Genomic DNA, 25446 nt, shown 5'->3' with positions numbered 1-25446 from the left:
GGTTGTAATAGCTGTCACTTTGTCTGCATCCGGACGCACCCCTGACCGGGATATGTGGTTCCCCCAGAAACTTTAGCTCAGTTTGGCCAAAAGAACACTTGGCTTAGTTGAGGCGCAGGCCGTGTTCTCGTATCCGAGCAAAGATGCGCTGGAGATGACTGATGTGCTCCTGTGGTGTGGTGGACCAGATGATGACATCGTAAACATAGACGTGCACCCTTTCGGTGCCCTCCATCATCTGTTCCATGATCCGATGAAACACCTCGGATGCCGAGATGATGCCAAACGGCATCCTATTGTAGCAGTACCTGCCAAAGGGAGTGTTGAAGGTGCACAGCTTCCTGCTGGACTGATCCAGCTGAATCTGCCAAAAACCCTTTGAGGCATCAAACTTGGTAAAAATTTTAGCCTGGGCCATCTCGCTCATGATCTCTTCCCGTTTGGGTATGGGGTAGTGTTCCCTCATGATGCTATTGTTCAGGTCTTTTGGGTCGATGCAGATCTGGAGTTCGCCAGAGGGCTTTTTTACGCACACCACGGAGCTGACCCATGGCGTGGGCTCCGTGACCCGGGAAAGCACTTCTTGGTCCTGGAGATCCTGCAGCTGCTGCTTGAGGCGGTCCTTGAGTGGTGCTGGGACTCTACGAGATGTGTGAATGACCGGGGTGGCGTCCGGTTTGAGCTGTATTCTGTAAGTGTAGGGCAGTGTGCCCATGCCCTCGAAAGTCTCCTGGTTGTGGGCGAGGAGCGAGTGGAGCTGTGTCCTAAAGTCTGCATCCGGGAAATCGGACGTGCCTTCTGGAGACAGAGTGTGTACCCGCTGAACGAGGTGGAGAGCCTTGCACGCCTGTGCGCCTAGCAGGGAGTCCTTCGAGGTTCCAACTATCTCAAAGGACAGTGTGGCTGTGTATGCATTGTGTGTAACCTCGAGCTGGCAGGATCCCATGGCCGGGATAACATTACCGTTGTAATCGACCAACTGACAGCGGGATGGCCGAATCGGTGGTTTGACCTTCAAGGCGTAGAAGGCTGACCATGCAATGAGATTGGCGGAGGCACCAGTGTCTAAACGGAATGTGATTGGTGATCGGTTGACCGTTCGGGTGGCACACCATTCATGACCCGGATTAACGCTGTGCACTGGCATCGGCTGGTGGGTCCTACTTGGGGACATCCGATTTCTGTCAATTACCGCAACGCGGAAGGCTTCCCGGTCGTCGGTATCACCGGTCTGCACGTCGTCAGGGTATGACTCGGCGTATGGAGGCTGAATGGCCCGCATGTCCCTGCGAGGCTGGCGGAATTGGGGAGCGTTGGCAGGTTGAGCTGCTCGACAGCAGGCAGCGTAGTGGCCCATCTTGCCACAGCGGAGGCACTGTCGATTTTTTTGCTGGACATTGCCGCTTTATATATACGGATCCACAGTTGCCGCCCGTCGTGACGTCATGGCATTCGTTGCGCCACCGCGCATGCGCAGTTCGGTCCTGCGTAGAGCGCGCCTGCGCATCACGTCCCTCTGCGTCGGCGTCTCTTTTGGCACGTACAAGCGCAGGAGGCCACGGAAAGCGCGCAAAATGGCCGCCCTTGTCCGGGCCGCGGGCTGGGAGGAACTCGATCGACTGGACCCGCTCGGCCTCTTAGGACCCCTGCCGTGCCGATTCGGCAGCCTGGAATTGGGAGTACCGGCTGGTCGCGTTTTCGTGGAGGACGCAGGTTTCGATGGCAGTGGCTAGGGTGAGGCTCTTGATTTTGAGGAGCTGCTGGCGTAGGGTGCCCGAGGTGACCCCAAAAACTATCTGGTCCCGAATCATGGAATCGGAGGTGGCCTCATAGCCGCAGGACTGCGCGAGGATACGGAGGTGTGTCAGAAAAGATTGAAAAGGTTCATCCTTACCCTGCTCTTACTGGTGATTGGCTGTGATGTTGCGTGTGTGTTGATTGGTCCGTTGATCTGTCCATCAGTGTGTGTTGATTGGTCCGTTGATCTGTCCATCGGTGTGTGTGTGTGATTGCACCATGATATGTTTATGTGAATATCATGACAATGACATCAGCAAACCCCTGCCAAAATCCCCTCAGCTTTGGACATGCCCAGAACATGTGGACATGGTTCGCTGGTCCTCCCGCACATTTTGCGCTCCACGCCAAAGAAAATGCTCATCTGGGCCATTGTCATGTGAGCCTGGTAACGATCTTAAATTGAATCAGGCTGAGCCTGGCACATGTTGCGGTCATGTTGACTCTACTCAACGCGTCCGCCCAAAGCCCTCCTCTATCTCTACTCCCAGCTCCTCCTCCCACTTTCGCTTCAGCTCCTCAGTCTGAGTCTCCTCTGATCCCATAAGCTCCTTATAAATGTCAGAAATGCTCCCCTCACCTATCCATCCTCTGGAAACTACCCTGTCCTGAATTTCCCTTAGCGGCAGGGGTGGGAAGGTTGGTACCTGTCTACGCAGAAAGTCCCACACCTGCAGATATCGAAATTTGTTTCCCCCCGCCAATACAAACTTCTCCTCCAGCGCCGTCATATTCGGAAAGCTCTCCACTATAAACAACTCCCTCATCCTCTCAATCCCCGCTCTCCGCCATATTCGGAACCCCCCGTCCATCCTCCCCGGGGCAAACTGGTGATTATCGCAGATTGGGGAACAGACCGATGTTCCCACTGCTCCCACATATCTCCTTCATTGCCCCCAGACTTTCAAGGCCACCACCACCATGGGGCTGGTGGAGTACCGCGCCGGCGGGAACGGCAGAGGCGCAGTTACCAGCGCCCTCAAACTTGTGCCCTTGCAAGAAGCCGCCTCCATACGCACCCATGCCGAGCCCTCCCCCACCAGCCACTTCCTAATCATGGCTATGTTAGCCGCCCAGTGATAATTGCTCAAGTTTGGCAGCGGCATCCCTCCCTCTCCGCGACTCAGCTCCAGCATTACCCTCCTCACTCGTGGGGACTTGCCCCCCCCACACGAAGCCCGCTATAACTTTATTGACCCGGTTAAAAAAAGGACTGAAGGATGAAGGTGGGAAGGTGGGGAGACATTGAAATACAAACAGGAATCTCAGGAGGACCGTCATTTTCACCGTTTGGACTCTACCAGCTAGAGACAACGGGAGCACATCCCATCTCTGGAAATCATCTTTCATCTGATCCACCAACCGGGCCAAGTTTAATTTATGTAGATACAGTACTCTATAGATAATAGATTATCATAGAATTTACAGTGCAGAAGGAGGCCATTCGGCCCATCGAGTCTGCACCGGCTCTTGGAAAGAGCTCCCTACCCAAGGTCAACACCGCCACCCTATCCCCATAACCCCGTAACCCAGTAACCCCACCCAACACTAAGGGCAATTTTGGACACTAAGGGCAATTTATCACGGCCAATCCACCTAACCTGCACATCTTTGGACTGTGGGAGGAAACCGGAGCACCCGGAGGAAACTCACGCACACACGGGGAGGATGTGCAGACTCCGCACAGACAGTGACCCAAGCCAGAATCGAACCTGGGACCCTGGAGCTGTGAAGCAATTGTGCTATCCACAAGGCTACCGTGCTGCCCCAATGCCGGTCCCAATCCCGCGCCACTTGGATACCTAGGTGCCTGAAACTGTCCCCTACCAATCTAAACGGCAGTTCCCCTAGTCGCCTCTCCTGAACCCTCGCCTGGACCGCAAACATCTCCCTCTTCCCCATATTAAGCTTGTTCCCTGAAAACCGGCCGAATTCCCCTAAAATTCCCATGGTTTCTTCCATCCCCTCAATTGGATCTGAAACATACAGAAGCAGGTCGTCCGCATACAGCGAGACTCTGTGCGCCACCCTCCCCCGGACCAGTCCCTTGAGGCCCTAAGAGCAATTGCCAGTGGCTCTATAGCCAGCGCAAACAGCAGTGGGGAGAGGGGGCATCCCTGTCTCGTCCCCCAGTGCAGTATAAAATAGTCCGAAGTCGTCCTGTTCGTCCGTACACTTGCCACAGGAGCCTGGTACAGCAACCTGACCCAGTCAATAAAGCCCCTCCCAAATCCGAACCGCCCCAGAACCTCCATAAATAATCCCACTCAACCCGGTCAAAAGCTTTTTCTGCATCCATCGCGACCACTACCTCCACCTCCCTACTTTCCGGAGGCATCATGATCATGTTTAACAGCCTTCTTACATTGGCCACCAGCTGCCTGCACTTAACGAACCCCGTCTGATCCTCCACAACGACGATCGGTACACAATCCTCAATCCTGAAGGATTAAATTCTGGTCAACAGTTTGGCGTCTACGTTCAACAGGGAAATCATCCTGTAAGACCCACATAGCTCCGGGTTCTTGCAGGATAAGCAAAATCGTGGCCTGTGACATCGTCTGGGGCAGAACCCCTCTTTCCCTTGCCTCATTAAACACCTTCGGATGTGGCTATGTTGCAGGAGACACATTTGAAGGTGGGGGACCAGATTAGGTTAAGGAAAGGATTCGACTTTAAAGCGATGGGGGGGGGGGGGGGCGGTAAACGTGATCAATAAGTGGGTGGCATTCGAGATGGGGATATAGAGACGGACCCGGGGATAGATATATTATGGTTAGTGGGAAATTGGAGGGAATGGCCATGGTATTGGTAAGCATATATGCCTCAAACTGGGATGAAGTTGAGTTTGTTAGACGGATGCTCGGGAAGATCCCGGACCTGGACTCACATAGATTGATTTAGGGGGGAGATTTTAACACGGTCCTGGATCCAAGGCTGGATCGATCGAGTGGGAAGGTATCAGCTATGGCAAAGGAGCTGCGGTGGTTTATGGAGTGCACTGGAGGGGGGGTGGGGTTGATCCGTGGAGATTTGGGAGGCCAAGGAGTAAGGAGTTTTCATTCCCATGTGCACAAGGCGTATTCCCGGATAGACTTCTTTGTGTTGGACAAAACGCTGCTGGCTTAGGTGATAGATGCTGAATATTCAGCAATTGTGGTGTCAGACCATGCCCCACACTGGGTAGACCTGCAAGTTAACAAAAGAAAGGCCCACGCCCGCAGTGGAGATTAGATGTGGGGCTGTTAGCGGAGGAGGAGGTGTGCAAGCGGATGAGGGAGGCCATTCGGGGATATATAAAGATCAATGACACAGGTGAGGTTTCGGCTGGGGTGGTGTGGGAGGCACTGAAGGCGGTTATTAGGGGGGAACTCACCTCAATTCGGGCCCATAAGGAGAAGGCTGAGCGGGTGGAGTTAGACAAGGCTGGTAGGCGAAGGTGGTTTTGGATCCGGCGAGGGTGAATGATGAGTTTCGGGAATTTTTATAGTGGATTGTATAAATCGGAATCCCCAGGGTATGAAGCGATTTCTTGGGGGACTGGAGTTTCCAAGGATAGATGAGGAGTTGGTGGAGGGTTTGGGAGCCCCAATTGGGTTGGGGGAGGTTATAGACGGGTTGGGGGCGATGCAATCGGGTAATGCCCCGGGACATGATGGATACCCGGTTGAATTTTATAAAAAGTTTTCCAGGCTGTTGGGGCCGCTCCTGGTAAAGGATTTTAATGAGTCCAAGGAGCTGGGAGTGCTCCCCCCAATGTTATCGCAGGCATTGATTTCCGGATCCGGAGAGTTGTGGGTCGTATAGGCCAATCGCCCCGTGAATGTGGATGCAAAATTGCTGGCAAAGGTCTTGGCCATGTGCATAGAGGATTGTGTTCTGGGAGTAATAGGGGAGGACCAGATAAGGTTTGTGAAGGGATGACACCTGACGTCCAACATTAGGCAGCTCCTAAATGTAATAATGATGCCTGCGGAGGGGCGCGAGGTCGAGGTGGTGGTGGCCATGGTCGCAGAAAAGGCCTTTGATTGGGTGGAGTGGAAGTACCTGTGGGATGTCTTGGGAAGGTTTGGGTTTGAACAAAGAACAAAGAAATGTACAGCACAGGAACAGGCGCTTCGGCCCTCCAAGCCCGTGCCCACCATGCTGCCCGACTAAACTACAATCTTCTACACTTCCTGGGTCCGTATCCTTCTATTCCCATCCTATTCATATATTTGTCAAGATGTCCCTTAAATGTCCCTATCGTCCCTGCTTCCACTACCTCCTCCGGTAGCGGGTTCCAGGCACCCACTACCCTCTGCGTAAAAAACTTGCCTCGTACATCTACTCTAAACCTTGCCCCTCTCACCTTAAACCTATGCCCCCTAGTAATTGACCCCTCTACCCTGGGGAAAAGCCTCTGACTAACCACTCTGTCTATGCCCCTCATAATTTTATATACCTCTATCAGGTCTCCCCTCAACCTCCTTCGTTCCAGTGAGAACAAACCGAGTTTATTCAATCGCTCCTCATAGCTAATGCCCTCCATACCAGGCAACATTCTGGTAAATCTCTTCTACACCCTCTCTAAAGCCTCCACATCCTTCTGGTAGTGTGGCGACCAGAATTGAACACTATACTCCAAGTGTGGCCTAACTAAGGTTCTATACAGCTGCAACATGACTTGCCAATTCTTATACTCAATGCCCCGGCCAATGAAGGCAAGCATGCCGTATGCCTTCTTGACTACCTTCTCCACCTGTGTTGCCCCTTTCAATGACCTGTGGACCTGTACTCCTAGATCTCTTTGACTTTCAATACTCTTGAGGGTTCTACCATTCACTGTATATTCCCTACCTGCATTAGACCTTCCAAAATGCATTACCTCACATTTGTCCGGATTAAACTCCATCTGCCATCTCTCCGCCCAAGTCTCCAGACAATCTAAATCCTGCTGTATCCTCCGACAGTCCTCATCGCTATCCGCAATTCCACCAACCTTTGTGTCGTCTGCAAACTTACTAATCAGACCAGTTACATTTTCCTCCAAATCATTTATATATACTACAAAGAGCAAAGGTCCCAGCACTGATCCCTGTGGAACACCACTGGTCACAGCCCTCCAATTAGAAAAGCATCCCTCCATTGCTACTGTCTGCCTTCTATGGCCTAGCCAGTTCTGTATCCACCTTGCCAGCTCACCCCTGATCCCGTGTGACTTCACCTTTTGTACTAGTCTACCATGAGGGACCTTGTCAAAGGCCTTACTGAAGTCCATATAGACAACATCTACTGCCCTACCTGCATCAATCATCTTAGTGACCTCCTTGAAAAACTCTATCAAGTTAGTGAGACACGACCTCCCCTTCACAAAACCGTGCTGCCTCTCACTAATACGTCCATTTGCTTCCAAATGGGAGTAGATCCTGTCTCGAAGAATTCTCTCCAGTAATTTCCCTACCACTGAAGTAAGGCTCACCGGCCTGTAGTTCCCTTGATTATCCTTGCTACCCTTCTTAAACAGAGGAACAACATTGGCTATTCTCCAGTCCTCCGGGACATCCCCTGAAGACAGCGAGGATCCAAAGATTTCTGTCAAGGCCTCAGCAATTTCCTCTCCAGCCTCCTTCAGTATTCTGGGGTAGATCCCATCAGGCCCTGGGGACTTATCTACCTTAATATTTTTTAAGACACCCAACACCTCGTCTTTTTGGATCACAATGTGACCCAGGCTATCTACACCCCCTTCTCCAGACTCAACATCTACCAATTCCTTCTCTTTGGTGAATACTGATGCAAAGTATTCATTTAGTACCTCGCCCATTTCCTCTGGCTCCACACATAGATTCCCTTGCCTATCCTTCAGTGGGCCAACCCTTTCCCTGGCTACCCTCTTGCTTTTTATGTACGTGTAAAAAGCCTTGGGATTTTCCTTAACCCTATTTGCCAATGACTTTTCGTGACCCCTTCTAGCCCTCCTGACTCCTTGCTTAAGTTCCTTCCTACTTTCCTTATATTCCACGCAGGCTTCGTCTGTTCCCAGCCTTTTAGCCCTGACAATGCCTCCTTTTTCTTTTTGACAAGGCCTACAATATCACTCGTCATCCAAGGTTCCCGAAAATTGCCGTATTTATCTTTCTTCCTCACAGGAACATGCCGGTCCTGTATTCCTTTCAACTGCCACTTGAAAGCCTCCCACATGTCAGATGTTGATTTGCCCTCAAACATCCGCCCCCAATCTATGTTCTTCAGTTCCCGCCTAATATTGTTATAATTAGCCTTCCCCCAATTTAGCACATTCATCCTCGGACCACTCTTATCCTTGTCCACCAGTACTTTAAAACTTACTGAATTGTGGTCACTGTTACCGAAATGCTCCCCTACTGAAACATCTACCACCTGGCCGGGCTCATTCCCCAATATCAGGTCCAGTACCGCCCCTTCCCTAGTTGGACTGTCTACATATTGTTTTAAGAAGCCCTCCTGGATGCTCCTTACAAACTCCGCCCCGTCTAAGCCCCTGGCACTAAGTGAGTCCCAGTCAATATTGGGGAAGTTGAAATCTCCCATCACCACAACCCTGTTGTTTTTACTCTTTTCCAAAATCTGTCTACCTATCTGCTCCTCTATCTCCCGCTGGCTGTTGGGAGGCCTGTAGTATACCCCCAACATTGTGACTGCACCCTTCTTATTCCTGATCTCTACCCATATAGCCTCACTGCCCTCTGAGGTGTCCTCTCGCAGTACAGCTGTGATATTCTCCCGAACAAGTAGCGCAACTCCACCTCCCCTTTTACATCCCCCTCTATCCCGCCTGAAACATCTAAATCCTGGAACGTTTAGCTGCCAATCCTGCCCTTCCCTCAACCAGGTCTCTGTAATGGCCACAACATCATAGTTCCAAGTACTAATCCAAGCTCTAAGTTCATCTGTCTTACCCGTAATGCTCCTTGCATTAAAACATATGCACTTCAGGCCACCAGACCCGCTGTGTTCAGCAACTTCTCCCCGTCTGCTCTGCCTCAGAGCCACACTGTCCCTATTCCCTAGTTCTCCCTCAATGCTCTCACCTTCTGACCTATTGCTCCCGTGCACACCCCCCTGCCATACTAGTTTAAATAGGGATTTGTGGAATGGGTCCGGTTTCTATAACAGGCACCGGTGGCAAATGTAAGGACCAACCGGGTTTGATCAGAGTATTTTAGTCTGTGCAGGGGGACAAGGCAGGGGTGTCCACTCTCCCCACTACGGTTTGCCCTGGCCATAGAGCCTTTGGCAATGGCTCTTAGGGCATCAAACATTTGGAGGGGGATAGTGAGAGAGGGGGTGGAACTTAGGGTCTCACACTCCGTGGATGATTTACTCCTTATATAACAGACCCATTGGGGGGGGAATTGCAGGAATTATGGGAATACTGGAGGAAATTGGCCGGTTCTCAGGTTACAAACTGAATATGGGCAAGAGTGAGGCTTTTGCGATCCAGGCAAGGGGGCAGGAGAGGAGACTGAGGGAGATACCGTTCAAAATGGTGGGAAGGAGTTTTAGGTACCTGAGGATTCAGGTGGCAAGGGACTGGGGTTAGCTTCATAAACTAAATTTGGGCAGGATGATTGGGCAAATGTAAGGGGACTTTCGTAGGTGTGACGTGCTCCCGCTGTCATTGGTGGGGACGGTACAGACTGTGAAGATGACAGTCCTCCCAAGATTGCTGTTTGTGTTTCAATGTTTCCCAATCTTCATCCCCAAGGCATTTTTTAGGAAGATGAACGCGGCGATCTCGGATTTTATATGGGCCGGGAAAGCCCCAAGGGTGAAGAAGGTCCTTCTTGAGCGGGGGGTGGGATGAGGGGGGCTTGGCCCTTCCGAACTTTATTAACTATTACTGGGCGGCCAATATTTCGATGATTAGGAAATGGGTAGTGGGGGAGGAATTGGTGTGGGTGCGGCATCTTGCAAGAGCACAAGTCTGAAGGTTCTGTTAACGGCACCTCTGCCGTTCTCGCCGGCTCGTTACTCCACAAGTCCAGTGGTAATGGCAGCGCTGATAGTGTGGGGGCAATGGAGGCAACACATGAGACTGGAGAGGGCGTCGGTATGGCCTGATAATCACAGGTTTGCTCCGGGGGGTCTGGACGGGAGCTTTAGGAGATGGCAGCGGGCAGGGATTGAGAGATTGAGAGATCTCTTCATTGAGGAGGGTTTCCTGAGCCTGGAGGAGCTAGAGGAGGAGTTTGAGTTACTGGGTGGGAATGGGTTCCGGTACCTGCAGGTACGGGATTTTCTCCAGAGGCAAGTTCCAAGCTTCCCTCTAAGGGGACTACAGGACAAGGTGATGTCTAAAACAGGGGTAGGGGAGGGAAGGGTCTCGGAAATATATAAGGAACTGATGGAATGGGAAGGGGTCCCAATCGGGGAGGCGAAGAGGAAGTGGGAGGAAGAGTTGGGAGGGGAGTTGGAAGTCGGGCTCTGGGAGAAGGCCCCGAGGAGAGTCAATGCATCCTCGTCGTGTGCCAGGCTCAGCCTGATCCAGTTCAAGGTGGTCCATAGGGTTTATATGACTGTGGCATAGATGAGTAGGTTTTTTGATTAGATGGAGAACAAATGTGGGCGGTGCGGGAGGTGTCCAGCGAATCATGTACATATGTTTTGGGCTTGTCCGAAGCTGAGGGGGTTTTGGCAGGAATTCTCAGAAGTCATGTCAGAGGTCCTGGAAGGGAGGGTGATTCTGAGTCCAGAGGTGGCAATATTTGGAGTATTGGAATATCCAGGAGCCCAGGGGGGAAGAGAGGCCGACGTTTTGGCCTTTGCCTCCCTAGTGGCCTGGAGACAGATTTTGCTGGGATGGAGGGACTCGGAGCCACCAAAGTCAGGGGTGTGGGTCAGTGACATGGCAGGGTTTCTTAGGCTAGAGAAGATTAAGTTTGCCTTAAGGGGTTCATTACTGGGGTTCGTTCGGAGGTGGCAGACGCTCATCGCTTCTTTAAGGAAAACTGACCATCAGCGGTGGGGGGGGGGGGGGAGGGAGGGGATATCTAATATATGGGTAGCTAGAAGTTAGGGTGGGGCGAAGTTGGGTATGTTATTGTGGGGTATTTGCGTGTGTTGGACCGCTCTGTTGTTTCGAATGTTAAAATGTTAAAATTATAAATGCCTCAATAAAATATTTTCTAAAAACAAACCTATCGATCTCAGCCTTGAAAATGTTAATGGACTCGGCCTCCACAGCCTCCTGAGTAAAGAATTCCAAATATTCACCACTCTTTGATGAGCACCCCTTATTCTGTCACTATGCCCTCTGGTTCTACACTCTCCCATGAGTGGAAACATCATCCCTGTCTAACTCCCGAAGAAATTTACATGTTTTAATCATATCTCCTCCCATTCTTCTGAAGTTCAAGGAGACCCAACCTGTTTAATCTTTGCTCATATGGCAGTTCCTCCACATCCGTGATCATCCTAGTAAAGCTCCTCTGAACTGTCTCCAATGATAGCACATCATTCCTCAGAGAAATTCTAAATGTGGCCTCACTAGTAGTACCTTGTATAGCTGCAGAAGCTCCTCTTTAGTTATATTCCAACCCCTTGAAATAAAAGCCAGCATTCCATTTGCCTTCCCTATTACCTTCAGCTAGCTTTCTGGATTTCAAAAACCAGAATCCCCACGTTCTTTTGTACTGCAGCTTTCTTCAGTTTCTCACCATTAAAATAATAATCCACCTTCTCAGGCAGTGTATCCCAGACCCGAAGCACCCAAAGACCGGGCTGGTTTGAAGCAAACCGGATTTGGGGGAGGGGCGCAGATCCGGATAGGGCCGGGCCAGGCCAGAGCGGGCATGCGGGAGGGAGGCGCAGCCGTGGAGCCGGGTCCGGGTTAAGTGAGATTCGCCAGGAGCCATTCAGCATCCCCTTGATGGAATGCTCTGCCTGACTTGTCTGTTTACCTGTGGTAGTCACCGCTGATGTATATATTAGGTGATTTGTGGTAAGGCCCTGTACTACAGGTACGGGGTAGTTCCCTGCCTGCTGGCTCCGCCCAGTAGGCGGAGTATAAATATGTGTGTTCCCCATACAGCAGCCATTTTGTCAGCTGCTGTAGGAGGCCACACATCTTAGTGTAATAAAGCCTCAGTTGCATTCAACTCTCGTCTTTGTGTAATTGATCGTGCATCAATTTATTGCACTAAAGTTTTCAGAAGATGGACCTCCGCATCAAGCCGGATAGCCTGCAGCTGGATCCGCAATCAGGCAACGCCAAAAGGGACTTTGAACATTGGCTAGCCTGTTTCAAAGCTGACATCAGGTCTGCACCAAACCCAATTCCGGAAGCTCAGAAGATTCAGATCCTCTACACGCGGCTGAGCTCCAACGTCTTACCGCTTATCCAGGACTACGACAAAGCCATGGCGCTACTGAAAGAAAACTACACTCAGCGGACTAACACGCTTTACGCCAGACACATCCTTTCCACGCGCAGTCAACTCCCTGGTGAGTCAGTAGAAAACTTCTGCCGTGCTCTAATTCCCCTAGTCAGAGACTGTGACTGTCAGGCATTCATGGCCACGGAACACTCGAACTTGCTTATGAGAGACGTTTTTGTTACGGGGATAGGGTCAGATTACATCCGCCAACGCCTTTTAGAAGGGGCCACGCTCGACCTCACGGCAACCAAAAAGCTTGCGCTCTCGCTGATGGTCGCCTCGCACAACATCCAGGCCTACACCCCCGGCCGCGCGGCACAACCCTCCTACGCATCGTGGACTCCACAGACGACCGCCCCATCGGGGACCCCACTCAGCCAACCCCACGCCTGTGCCGGGCGGCAGCCAACCAACCAACCAACCAAGGGGCCCCAAATGTTACTTCTGTGGGCAGCCAAAACACCCCCGACAACGCTGCCCGGCCCGCAAGGCCTGCAGAAAGAAGGGGCACTTCGCGGCGGTGTGCCAGGCCCGTTCAGCCGCCGCTATTGTTCCAACCCCCCCCCCCCCCCGTACGGCCAGTGGGCGCCGCCATCTTCCCCTCCTCGGACCACGCACGGCCAGTGGGGCCCGCCATCTTCCCCTCCTCGGACCACATGCGGCCCATGGACGCCGCCATTTTGTTCAACCCCGAGCACATGCGGCCCATGGGCGCCGCCATCTTGTCCTCCCCAGGAACATCAAGCGCCGCCATCTTGTCTCTCCCATGGCACGTGCGGCCCGTGGGCACCGCCATCCTACCAGGACCCATGCCCCCTGGGCACCTCATCGTCTGCCACCATCGACGATCAGCCGCGTCTCGCCTCGGTCACGATTGACCAGTCTCGCCCACACAACCTAGCAACCGCCTCTACAAACATGAAAATCGATGGGCACGAGATCTCCTGCATGCTGGACTCCGGGAGCACCGAGAACTTCATTCATCCCGATACGGAAGCCCACCTCCCGGGTGTCGTTCCGACTTGGCTTGCAGCTCCAGGACCCGTCCTCATCCGTAAGCACGTACGAATCCACAAGGCGGACCCGTTGGTTGAAAGGGTACAGCTCCTCCACGCCAACCCGTAGTACGCCTACATAGCGTACCCCGACGGCCGCCAAGATACTGTCTCCCTTGGGGAGCTGGTTCCACACACACACACCCCTCCGACCCAGCGCCACCCTCCCCTTCCCCGGCGCACCCCACCGCAGCCCCCGCCCCAGGACAATCCGTCCTCCTCCTGCACACGCCCGAGGATGACGAGGATTTCGGCACGCTCCTGGAGTCACCGACGACCAGACCGACACCGGAATCGCCGCCACCACTGCGGCGCTCCCAACGGCAGATCAAGGCTTCGGACTGACTGAACCTGTAACTTGATCGGGACTCCATTTTTTTCTCTGTAGTTTTAAACATGTACTTGTATATAGTTCTCCACCACCCCCGCCGGACTCAATTTTAACAGGGGGTGAATATGGTAGTCACCACTGATGTATATATTAGGTGATTTGTAGTAAGGCCCTGTACTACAGGTACGGGGGTAGTACCCTGCCTGCTGGCTCCGCCCAGTAGGCGGAGTATAAATATGTGTGCTCCCCATACAGCAGCCATTTCGCCAGCTGCTGTAGGAGGCCACACATCTTAGTGTAATAAAGCCTCAGTTGCATTCAACTCTCGTCTTTGTGTAATTGATCGTGCATCACCATCCTCATCCCCTTCCCTCATCTCCCCCTTTACCCTCCTCCCCCTCCCCCTCTACTCTCTCTCTCGCCCCTCTGGTGATATTATGGAACAATGTCTGAGAGGGAGAGGGAGCTGGATAAAGTGCTGCAGAAATTCACCACCTACGGGCAACACTGCGACCGGACTCTGAAGGAGCTGATCAAGAATACCAGCGGCCAGCCCAGACTGGAGGGCAGGATGTTGAGTTGTCAGGAACCTTGTCATTTGTTTTGTCTCAGTGTTGCAAATGAATAAAGGGCACAGTTCAAAAACTGGGTTCCGACTACAAGGACATTCACTGCAGTATTTCATGAATAGGTAAAGGCATTGACTGGGTATTTTGGCATGTTTCCCCATTCTTTATACTTACAGTAGATGCCAAACACTGCTCCTTTTATCCAAGAATGGGACAGAACTTTGCTACGAATCAGAATTTTGATGCAGATATCAATGGCGTGGCAATAGATGGATGCTGGCAAACCAATAGGCAATGCCTCCTTAGTGAGGTAATGGTAGAACACGTGTTCCGACGAGGGTTGCTGGATGTGGCAGAAGAACTCTGTTAGGAGGCTGGCTTGTGCATAGAAGGAAACCAAAACAAACTTTTTGTAAAACTCAATCGCATCTTGGAGGCACTCAGAGTAAGAGATCTAACGCCTGCACTAGAATGGGCAGCTGCAAACCGAGATATGTTGATGGAACAGAACAGCTCGCGAGAGTTCAAGCTACACAGATTATATTTTATAAGCCTGTCAATGGGAGGTATTGAAAATCAAAGGGAAGCACTTCAGTATGCAAAGAAGTTCCAGCCATTTGCTTTGAATCTCCAGAAGGACATGCAGGTGCTATTGGGAAGCCTTCTTTACTTGAGACAGGGAATAGCAAACTCGCCATATATGCACCTGTTAGATTCTAACCAGAGGACTGATATCTGTGATATCTTCACCAGGGATGCCTGTTCTCTCCTTGGTCTCTCAGTTGAATCACCACTGAGTGTTTGTTGTTCAGCAGAGTGTATTGCATTGCCAGCTCTCATTAACATGAGGGTAGTCACCTAGCAGAGACAATGCATTGGAGTATGGAATCAGAAGGATGAGTTGCCAATTGAAGTAGACCTCGGTAAAAAATGTTGGTACCACTCAATATTTGCTTGCCCAATTCTTTGACAACAGACGACAGAATTCAATCCACCTATGAAGGGGCGGCACAGTGGCACAGTGGTTAGGACTGCTGCCTCACAGCTCCAGGGTCCTAGGTTCAATTCTGGCCTCGGGTCACTGTGTGGAGTTTGCACTTTCTCCCTGTGTCTACGTGAGTTTCCTTTAGATGCTCCAGTTTCCTCCTGCAGTCCAAAGATGTGCAGGTTAGATGGATTGGCCATGCTAAATTGCCCCTTAATTTCCAAAAGGTTAGGTGGGGTTACAGGGATAGGATGGAGGAGTAGGGTGCTCTTTCCAAGGGCCGGTGCTGGCTGAATGGCCTCCTTCTGCACTGTAAATTCTATTATTCTCATTCTTTCTTCCCAAATGAACAATCTCACATTTTCCCACATTGATTCCATTTGCCAATTTTCTGTCCACTCACAGCACAGTAGCAGAGTGGTTAGCACTGTGGATTCACAGTGCCAGGGGCCCAGGTTCGATTTCCGGCTGGGTCACTGTCTGTGCGGAGTCTGCATGTTCTCCCCGTGTCTGCATGGGTTTCCTCCGGGTGCTCCGGTTTCCTCCCATTAGCCCCGAAAGGCGTGCTGTTAGGTAATTTGGACATTCTGAATTCTCCCTCTGTCTACCTGAACTGGCGCCGGACTGTGGCAACTAGGGTCTTTTCACAGTAACTTCATTGCAATGTAAGCCTACTTGTGACAATAAAGATTATTATTATTAACCTCTCAATATCTCGCTGTAAATTATTTATATCCTCCTTACAACCTGCCATCCCTCCCACCTTTGTATCATCCGCAGGAAAAGCAATGATCCCAAACCGACCCTTAGGGAACACCACCACAATCCTTCCTCCAGCCCAAAAAATATCCATTGATCATTACTCTCTGCTTCCTATTATTCAACCAATTTTGTTCCCATGTTGCGACTGTCCCTTTTCTTCCATGAGCTATAACTTTTCTCACAAGCCTGTTGTGTGGCACTGTATCTGAAAGTCCATGTACACCACATCAACAACATTAACCTCATCGACCCTCTCTTTTACTTCCTCAAAAAACTCCAGCAAGTTAGTTAATCACAATTTCCTCATTAGAAATTCATGCTGGCTCTTAATAACCCACATTTTTCCAAGTGATTACTAATTTTATCCTGAATAATTGTTTCCAAAAGCTTGCCCACTGCTGATGTTAAACTGAATTGCCTGTGATTGCTGGGGCGATCCTTCCAACCCATTTTGAACAAGGACTTAATGTCTTCAAATGCTCCAATTCTCCGGCACCTCCCAGAGCCGAGAGAAGACTGGAAGGTTATGTCTGGCCAGCATCCTACAATTTTGAATTTCTTTCAGTTCCTCATTCTTGCTAGACCCAAGGCTCTCCAGTATTCCTGAGAGAAGTTTTTGTACTTTTCTCTGTGGAGCCAGACATTCTCCACTGCCCCGCCCCAAAATCGCATTTGGCACGGCGAAAGAGAATCCAATTTCACACGAAATCGGGCCCGGGGCCGGTCCAGCGATTCTCTGGGACCCGATAATCGGCATGTTCACGGAGTACTCCGCGCGGCTATGGGGCCATTGCCAGAGGCCCGGCCCTCTGCTCCCGGCCGGCCACGTTCCCAGTGGCATGGTTCTAACCACTTATCGCTGTTCGGGAAGCTCGCATGGCGGCTGTGGATTCAGTCCGCGACCACCGGTGGGGGGGGCGGGGGAATCGGACACAGGGGGAGGGGGGCCTTATGGGCGGCCGGTGGACAGATCGGGCCGGTCGGATCTTTGGGTGCACGGCCGATCGGGGGGCCTACATTTTGCAGCTGCCTCCGCGGTCCGAGTCTGCCATGGCGCTTGGCGCGGCCACTAGAGGCTGCCGCCATGCGCATGCGTGGACTCAAAACCGGAAGAGTGGGGGCCTGTAAAGCTGCGTGAATCATTCTGGGTCCCTGCTAGCCCCCTACAGGTGAGTGGAATTGGAGTTTGTATGCCGGCGTGGGGACATAGTCCCATTTTGGGAGAATCCAGCCATTGATGCACCATTTCTGTATTGCCCATTATAAATTCTCTGATCAGGGCAGCATGGTGGCGCAGTGGTATCACTGCAGTCTTACGGCGCCGAGGTCCCAGGATAATCCCGGCTCTGGGTCACTGTCCATGTGGAGTTTGCACATTCTCCCCGTGTTTGCATTGATTTCGCCCCCACAACCCCGGGTTACAGGGTCAACGGCAGGGTTCTGAGGAATGTGGAGGAACAGAGAGATCTTGGGGTTCATGTCCACATATCTCTGCAGGTTGCCACTCAAGTGGATAGAGCCGTGAAGAAGGCTTATAGTGTGTTAGTGTTTATTAACAGGGGCTTGAGTTTAAGAGCCGCGGGGTTATGCTGCAACTATACATGACTCGTGAGACCACATTTGGAGTATTGTGTGCAGTTCTGGTCACCTCATTATAGGAAGGATGTGGAAGCATTGGAAAGGGTGCAAAGAGATTTACCAGGAAGCTGCCTGTTTTGCAGGATAGGTCTTATGAGGAAAGGTTGAGGGAGCTAGGGCTTTTCTCTTTGGAGCGGAGGAGGATGAGAGGCGACTTAATAGAGGTTGAGAGATGATGAGGGGGATAGATAGAGTGGACGTTCAGAGACTATTTCCTCGGGTGGATGTAGCTGTTACAAGGGGGCATAACTATAAGATTCAGGGTGGGAGATATAGGAGGGATGTCCGAGGTAGGTTCTTTACTCAGAGAATGGTTAGGGTGTGGAATGGACTGCCTGCTGTGATAGTGGAGTCGGACACTTTAGGAACTTTCAAGCGGTTATTGGATAGGCACATGGAGCACACCAGAATGACAGGGAGTGTGATAGCTTGATCTTGGTTTCAGACAATGCTCGGCACAACATCGAGGGCCGAAGGGCCTGTTCTGTGCTGTACTGTTCTATGTTCTATGTGCAGGGTAGGTGGATTGAACACGCTAAATTGCCCCTTAATTGGAAAAAATGAATTGGGTACTCGAAAAAATTTTTTTTAATTCTCCGGTCTCAGCCTTTGGTGGGCCCACATTTATTTTTTCCGATATTTTCCTTTAAATACCTTGAAGCTTCTACAGTCCATGTAGAACTTTTACAGAACTTAGGTTCAGTTTTCTATGTTGATGCAATTGGCAGTGTAAAACGGCGTTCTAAACCAAGGTTTCTCAAGTGCAGATCATGACTCACCGGGTGTCAGAAAGGTCGTGGAGCTAAGGGTTCTTAGTTCTTAAATCGGAATATTTATCCTTTGTGCTTCTTTTCCAATAGAGCAAGCATTATTTCCAACAGCATTTGCCTGGCAGATAATGAAGTGATTCAGGTTTCACACCATTTTAAAACAAAATACTAAAGCTGCACTTTTCTCCTGCAAGAAAGTTTCCCTCGAGATAATGCAGGGATATTGCAATGCATAACCATTTCAACATTAGGGAATCATATAAACTATATTGCACCCCCACAGCTAATCTGGTGTCTATAATCATTCCTGTATAGAATCATAGAATTCCTACTGTGCAGAAGGGGGCCATTCAGCCCATCGGGTCGACATTGACCCTTCAAAGAAACACCTTACCTCGGCCCACCCCAACCCCGCCCTCTCCCCATAATCCCACCCAACCTTTTGGACACTAAGGGGCAATTTACCATGGCCAATCTACCTAACCGGCACATCTTTGGACTGTAGGAGGAAACCGGAACACCCAAAGGAAGCCTGCAGGCATGGGGGGAAAGGTGCAAACTCCACACAGACAGCCATCCAAGGCTGGAATCGAACCCGTGTCCCTTGCGCTGTGAGGCAGCAGTGCTGCCGCCGTACCACCCGTATTGCAACGTACATTATAGTTTTTAAGCTTTCTGAAATATCAAGCGGTGGTTATATTTAGGCGAAATGGGCCAGAAATCTGTTCAAGTCACTGAATTTTCGACAACTAACTGCAGGTTTAAATGACTATTCCTCCACCGGAAACATGGGGAAAATGTGCTTTAGCGTTACGAGCTGTTTAAAAACCCGACAGAATTAATAATGAAAATTATGACAAGGTTGCAGAGCAAATCAGGATATCCGTGATTACAGATAAATCATTTCTTAGAAATGTTAGCGGTGCCGGATGGACAATGAACAATCACATTATATTATCGCTGTCCAACTCTCATGTAAACTATTGTTACAGGTTCCAAATGCTTTCTGCTAATTTGTCTCTTTGGCCAAGCCGCAAAACACGTTCCATACCATTATGTTTACAATCGGAAATCACAACTAAAAGCTAGAGTGGAATAAATGCAAGACAAAAAATGTTGATATTGGGATTTAGGCCGAGACCTTGTAATGAAATGCCCACATTTGGATTGTGCGCAAAGTGCCTATCTGAGTGTACAATCCATGCGGATTTATTTCCGTTAATAGTTGAAAAATTCTGACCTACAGTCAAGCGTCATCTTAAAACTTTTAGGCTATGCTTACGAAAGGAAAAAAACAAAAAGCAACGTAAATGACACTGCAGGCATACCATTCTGTGAGTTTCCAAATTCACTCGTAAAACAGTGATGGTCCTTTGGCATAAGAGCCAGAATATCTTTATTCTCTAAGCTAATACAAAATAAGGTGGAGATGGTGGGCAGAACTGACCACAATGTTGGACAGTCATGATGTTGGGTGTGGTTTATATGCTGAGCCCTGAGGCCAGGATAGGTGGATGGAGTTTCAAGATGAGTTGGCAGTAGTTGGCACAATGGCAGCAACATATACTGGAAGAGCTAGTGGTAAGAATGCTGGAATTCAATGGTAGGGTGTAGGCAGGAAATGAAACAAAACATGGGTAGGCAGGCTACAAGACATGAAACCTGATTGGCATGAGCTGGTGAGGACCAAGAAGGCTCACCTGTCACATTAAAGGAAACGAACGTGACGTGGGTCCTGAAGGTCAGCCGGCCTGGGGTTCCCGAAGGTCGCACATTGGCAAAAGTGGGTCCTGGACCATTCTTTAAAAATAAATCACCCTTCGGACAAGTGTGTGACACTTCCACTTTGAAATATGTTTTGAAAAGTATAATATACACAGGTGATGAAAAAAAAGCTCTGATTTTGTACACCGGCTCACGTTTTCTCAACTGTCGTGTTTTTGCTGTAGTTTCCAAATCACCTGTAGCTATTGATGAGATTGATTCCACGCTGCAAGCCTGACTAAATCTTCCCCACCTCAGATCTCTGTCGCTACCGTAGGTAATCACATCGGGATCCGTTTCCCAATCCTCCTCCGCATTTGCATCCGCCCAGCTGTTCTGGCATTTGACGCTATATGCAAACGGGATGGAAGACCGGACTTTTCTTCTTTTAGACATCTGTTTGACCCTTATTTTTCGTTTCTGGTTAATACTTTTTAAAGAATCTGCAACGTCCGGGAGAGAATGGAATAGGAAACCTGACATCAGTGCCCATTGTGACAAAATAGTTTGGTAAAGGGTCCACGTTCCTTTGAAAGGTCGATTGATTTGCTATTCCAATTAAGCAAACCTCTGACTAATAAATTATATTATTATGAGTTATCGGAAATGATAAAAGTCTTTCCAACGATTTTATATCATTGGCATTTCAACCCAATCCTCCACATATACTTATTTTTTTCTAATATCGTCATTCTGTTATTAACGAAACAAAATCAGAAGCATTTTAATTATTGCATCACACGGAGCGTCATAAAACTTTGATGTTTACCCCCTTGGGTAGGGAGGATTGCAGACCGCTGTAGGACATCTTTCAGCAAGCGGTGATCCGGGAGGAGGAGTACAATGGATTCTGAAGACGAAATGAGATCGGATTTTGAAGGCCTCGTTGCCCGGGGACGAAACAGGGTCTGCCAGCGACGACAAGGTCTATTCAGTGATCCAAATTTTGAAGACATAGAACTCGAGGATGTAGAGAGCGAACAAGGTGAGTAGCACAATGGGCTTTGACAGTAAAGTATCAGTCCATTTTATTTTGAAAATAAAATGCTTTCAGCTCACCTGCTCACCCCGTCCCAGTGGTTCCACAATGTAGTAGGTTCCTATTTAAGCTGAGATAGCACGGTAGCATCGTGGTTAGCACAATTGCTTCACAGCTCCAGGGTCCCAGGTTCGATTCCTGGCTTGGGTCAATATCTGTGTGGAGTCTGCATGTTCTCCCCGTGTGTGCGAGGATTTCTTCTGGGTGCTCTGGTTTCCCCCCGCAGTCCAAAGATGTGCGGGTTAGGTGGATTGGCCAGGATGAATTGCCTTAAGTGTCCAAAAAGGTTAAGTGGGGTTTCTGGGTTATGGGGATAGGGTGGAGATGTGGGCTTGGATAGGGTGCTCTTTCCAAGGGATAGTGCATATTCAGTGGGCCGAATGGCCTCCTTCGGCACTAAATTCTATGAACTCTATACAATGAGAAATATCAACTCAGTGTCCCAGGGTTTTCGACCCTTTGGAGTGAAGTGGGCCTTCTGCACTGTAAATTCTATGTAAGTATAATGGTCAACAATACATAAACCGGCTGGAGTTTTAAAAAAATCATGAGTTTAACACATGCTTCCTTGTGAGTCTATGCTATGGGCAAGGGTTTAGAAAACTCCAAAGTATATCATGGAGTTCACCTGACCTACAACTGTTTATTGATTTTGGTTATGAGGAGCACAATGGCCTACAAAGAACAAAGAAAAAAGAAATGTACAGCACAGGAACAGGCCCTTCGGCCCTCCAAGCCCGTGCCGACCATGCTGCCCGACTAAACTACAATCTTCTACACTTCCTGGGTCCGTATCCCTCTATTCCCATCCTATTCATGTATTTGTCAAGATGCCCCTTAAATGTCACTATCGTCCCTGCTTCCACTACCTCCTCCGGTAGCGGGTTCCAGGCACCCACTACCCTCTGCGTAAAAAACTTGCCTCATACATCTACTCTAAATCTTGCCCCTCTCACCTTAAACCTATGCCCCCTAGTAATTGACCCCTCTACCCTGGGGAAAAGCCTCTGACTATCCACTCTGTCTATGCCCCTCATAATTTTGTAGACCTCTATCAGGTCGCCCCACAACCGCTGTTATTCCAGTGAGAACAAACCGAGTTTATTCAACCGCTCCTCATAGCTAATGCCCTCCATACCAGGCAACATTCTGGTAAATCTCTTCTGCGCGTTTCAGGTGTTATTCAATAGAAGCCTTAAGTGCTTTTAATCAAAAACAAAGTTTATTCTACGAATTCAGTTAACATTTTCATAAACACACACAGTAAGCATTTGTATCAACTTCAAACGTAAATACGCTACACAGATACAGTACTCTATATATAATCCTTAATGAATTCCCTGAAACTGTTTCAAATTAAAATCAACATCCCATGAACCCAGTACCCTTTTACTGAAACAGTAGGTTTGAATTCCTTCCAGAAAATAGTTACCACTTTTAAGTTATCAAGTCATCTGGAGACAGCTTTTAAACTGAAGATAGAGAGACACTCCAAGGTACTTGTCCGTCTGAATACAGCAGCCAAATATGAAAACGAAAGCAACAAACCCAGAGCCACAAAACAGCTCCCAGCTCAAAAACAAAAGTAGAACTCAGAGCCACAGCCCAGCTCCACCCACAAAATGACATCACTGAAGCCATGTGACAAGACAAACTACAATCTTCTACACTTCCTGGGTCTGTATGAAAGGAACATTCCCATGACACCTCCCCCCAAGAAAAACAAATAAACCATCAACTTCAAAGATGGTTTATTTTTCACCTTTCCACTTTCCTTTAAGAACAATTGACAATGAATATACTTTTTAAAAACTAAAACAAAACAGGCAATCATTAATAATAACACAGTCCATATTACTTCTTCTTCTTCCACCATCGAACCAGCTTCTCTTCATTGCATTCATGACAAAGCATTGGCTATCAAGTTTTCTCGTCCTGCCACGTGTATAATTTTTAAATGAAATGGCTGTAACAATAAACTCCAGCAAAACAATCTGGCATTGTTATTCCTGAATCACTCCAAAAACGTCAATGGATTATGATCAGTATATATAATTGTTTCAGACAAATTGCTGGTAACATAAATATGAAAATATTGCAAAGCCAGCACCAAGCTCAAAGTCTCCTTCTCAATCATTGAATACTTCCTCTGGTGATCGTTCAATTTTTTGGAAAAATATGCAATAGGCCGCTCTGCTCCTTTATCATCTTCTTGCAAGAGCACAGTACCTACGCCCACATCACTCGCATCGACAGCCACTTTGAAAGGTTTTGTGTAATTTGGAGTGGCCAACACAGGAGCAGTGGTTAACACAGCCTAAGGCAGTCAAATGCTTGTTGGCACTCCGCGGTCCACTGAAATATGCTACACTTCTTCAGCAAGTGAGTGAGTGGAGTAAATATTCTGTGAAAATTCGGCAGAAATCCACTCATGCCAAGAAATCACATTATTTCCCTTTGTGCCGAGGGTATTGGAAACTCCCAATAACTTTTGTTTTCACATCCCGTGGGACCATTCAACCCTGTCCAATTCGACCCTGTATGGCCAAGGAACGTAATTTGGGCTTTTCCAAATTCACTTTTGGCTAGGTTTACCACCAAACCCGCCTCCTGAAGTCGATCGAATAACTGCATCAGCTGCTTAAAATGTTCTTTCCATGTCTGACTAAAAATCACCTGATCGTCGATGTATATCACACAATTGGGTAATCCATTTCACTTCGTTCGTTAACCGTTGAAATGTGGCTAGGGCATTTTTCATGCCGAATGCCATAACTTTGAATTGGTAAATACCATCCGGAGTCACAAAAGCTGAAATCTCCTTCACCCTTTCAGATAAAGATACCTGCCAGTAACCTATAAGTAAATTGGGTTTGGAAATAAAAGCTGATTGTCCCACCTTCTCAATGCAGTCCTCCAAGCGTGGGATAGGATAAGAGTCTGTTCTTGTAACTGCATTAACCTTTCTATCATCCACACACAATCGTTGGGTGCCGTCCAGTTTTGGTACCATCACTATGGATGAGCTCCATTGGCTGCAACCCACTTCAATTGTGCCATTTTTAAGCATACTTGCAATTTCTTTGTTAACCTGTGCCAATTTTAAAGGGTTAAGTCGACATGGATGTTGTTTGATTGGAACAGCATTTCCCACACCTACATCATGTATAGCCATTTTAGTACTTCCTAACTTATCTTCACAATCTTGCCCATGTGATATTAATAACTCTTTCAAGTCAGTTTGTTTTTCCTCGAGAAGGTAAATCAACAATTTATCCCAATTTTTAAGAGCATCCTCGTTATCCAATTTAATTTGAGGAATGTTAAACTCAGAGTCATCTGGATTCAGTTCTTCACTTTGAGTTAGAATCACTAAAACCTCCTCCTTTTGCTCTCTTTCTCTTTCAAAGTACCTTTTAAGCATATTCACATGACACACTCGGTGAGTTTTCCTTCTATCTGGCGTTCTTACCACATAATTCACCTCACTTAATTTCCTTTCAATCTGATAAGGTCCACAAAACCTTGCTTTTAAAGGTTCACCTACCACTGGTAACAATACTAAAACTTTATCTCCACTGGCAAAACTACAAACATTTGCTTTCTTGTCCGCTACCTGTTTCATTACATGCTGTGCAACTTTTAAATATTGCCTATTTGAAATTAAATGAAATGAAAATCGCTTATTGTCACAAGTGGGCTTCAAATGAAGTTACTGTGAAAAGCCCCTCGTCGCCACATTCCGGCGCCTGTTCGGGGAGGCTGGTACGGGAATTTAATCGTTCTCTAAAATTTGATATACAGTTCAATAATGTAATTTCTGACTGCTCACTCACCAATTACTCCTGAATAAATTTAAGTGGTCCTCTTACCTCATGGCCAAAAATTAGTTCAAAAGGACTGAATTTGGTTGACTCATTAGGTGCATCCCTAATTGCAAACAGTACGAATGGAATTCCTTTACGCCAATCCTCTGGATAATCTGGACAATAAGCCTTCAATAAGCCTTCAACGTTGTCTTTAACGTCTGATGCCACCGTTCTAACGCTCCCTGCGATTCTGGATGGTACGCAGTTAAATTAAGTTGTTTTACTCCTCAGCTATCCATAATGTCATTGCATAATCTTGAGCTAAAAGTTGATCCTTGATCCGATTGTATTTCTGTGGGTAGTCCATATCTAGTAAAGAATTTAAGTAACTCCTCCACAATCTTTTTAGCTATAATATTGCATACTGGAATAGCCTCTGGAAACCTAGTAGACACATCCATTACAGTCTAAAGATATTGATTCCCACTTCTTGTTTTCGAAAGCAATCCTATGCAATTAAGACCCTT

At 48.6% G+C, this 25446-nt stretch overlaps 1 protein-coding gene and 1 pseudogene across 3 annotated transcripts in view; both read left to right on the top strand.

Moving 5' to 3' along the window:
• Nucleotides 1-25446, top strand: part of LOC140425687 (uncharacterized) — a 409944-nt gene that overhangs the window by 167828 nt on the left and 216670 nt on the right. For all 3 annotated transcript variants that reach the window (XM_072510184.1, XM_072510183.1, XM_072510185.1), the window contains exon 3: nucleotides 20853-21056. In XM_072510184.1, coding sequence (XP_072366285.1) covers nucleotides 20915-21056 — 142 coding nt within the window. In that variant the 5' untranslated portion in view covers nucleotides 20853-20914. The remainder of the gene's footprint in view (nucleotides 1-20852; nucleotides 21057-25446) is intronic.
• On the top strand, nucleotides 14029-20309 carry LOC140425675 (E3 ubiquitin-protein ligase RMND5A-like; annotated as a pseudogene).

Source organism: Scyliorhinus torazame, chromosome 6 (genome assembly GCF_047496885.1).
Source record: "Scyliorhinus torazame isolate Kashiwa2021f chromosome 6, sScyTor2.1, whole genome shotgun sequence".
In the NCBI taxonomy this organism is placed as follows: Eukaryota; Metazoa; Chordata; class Chondrichthyes; order Carcharhiniformes; family Scyliorhinidae; genus Scyliorhinus; species Scyliorhinus torazame.
The sequence above is the reverse complement of the archived record's forward strand: the minus strand, read 5'-3'. Positions and strand labels throughout refer to the sequence as shown.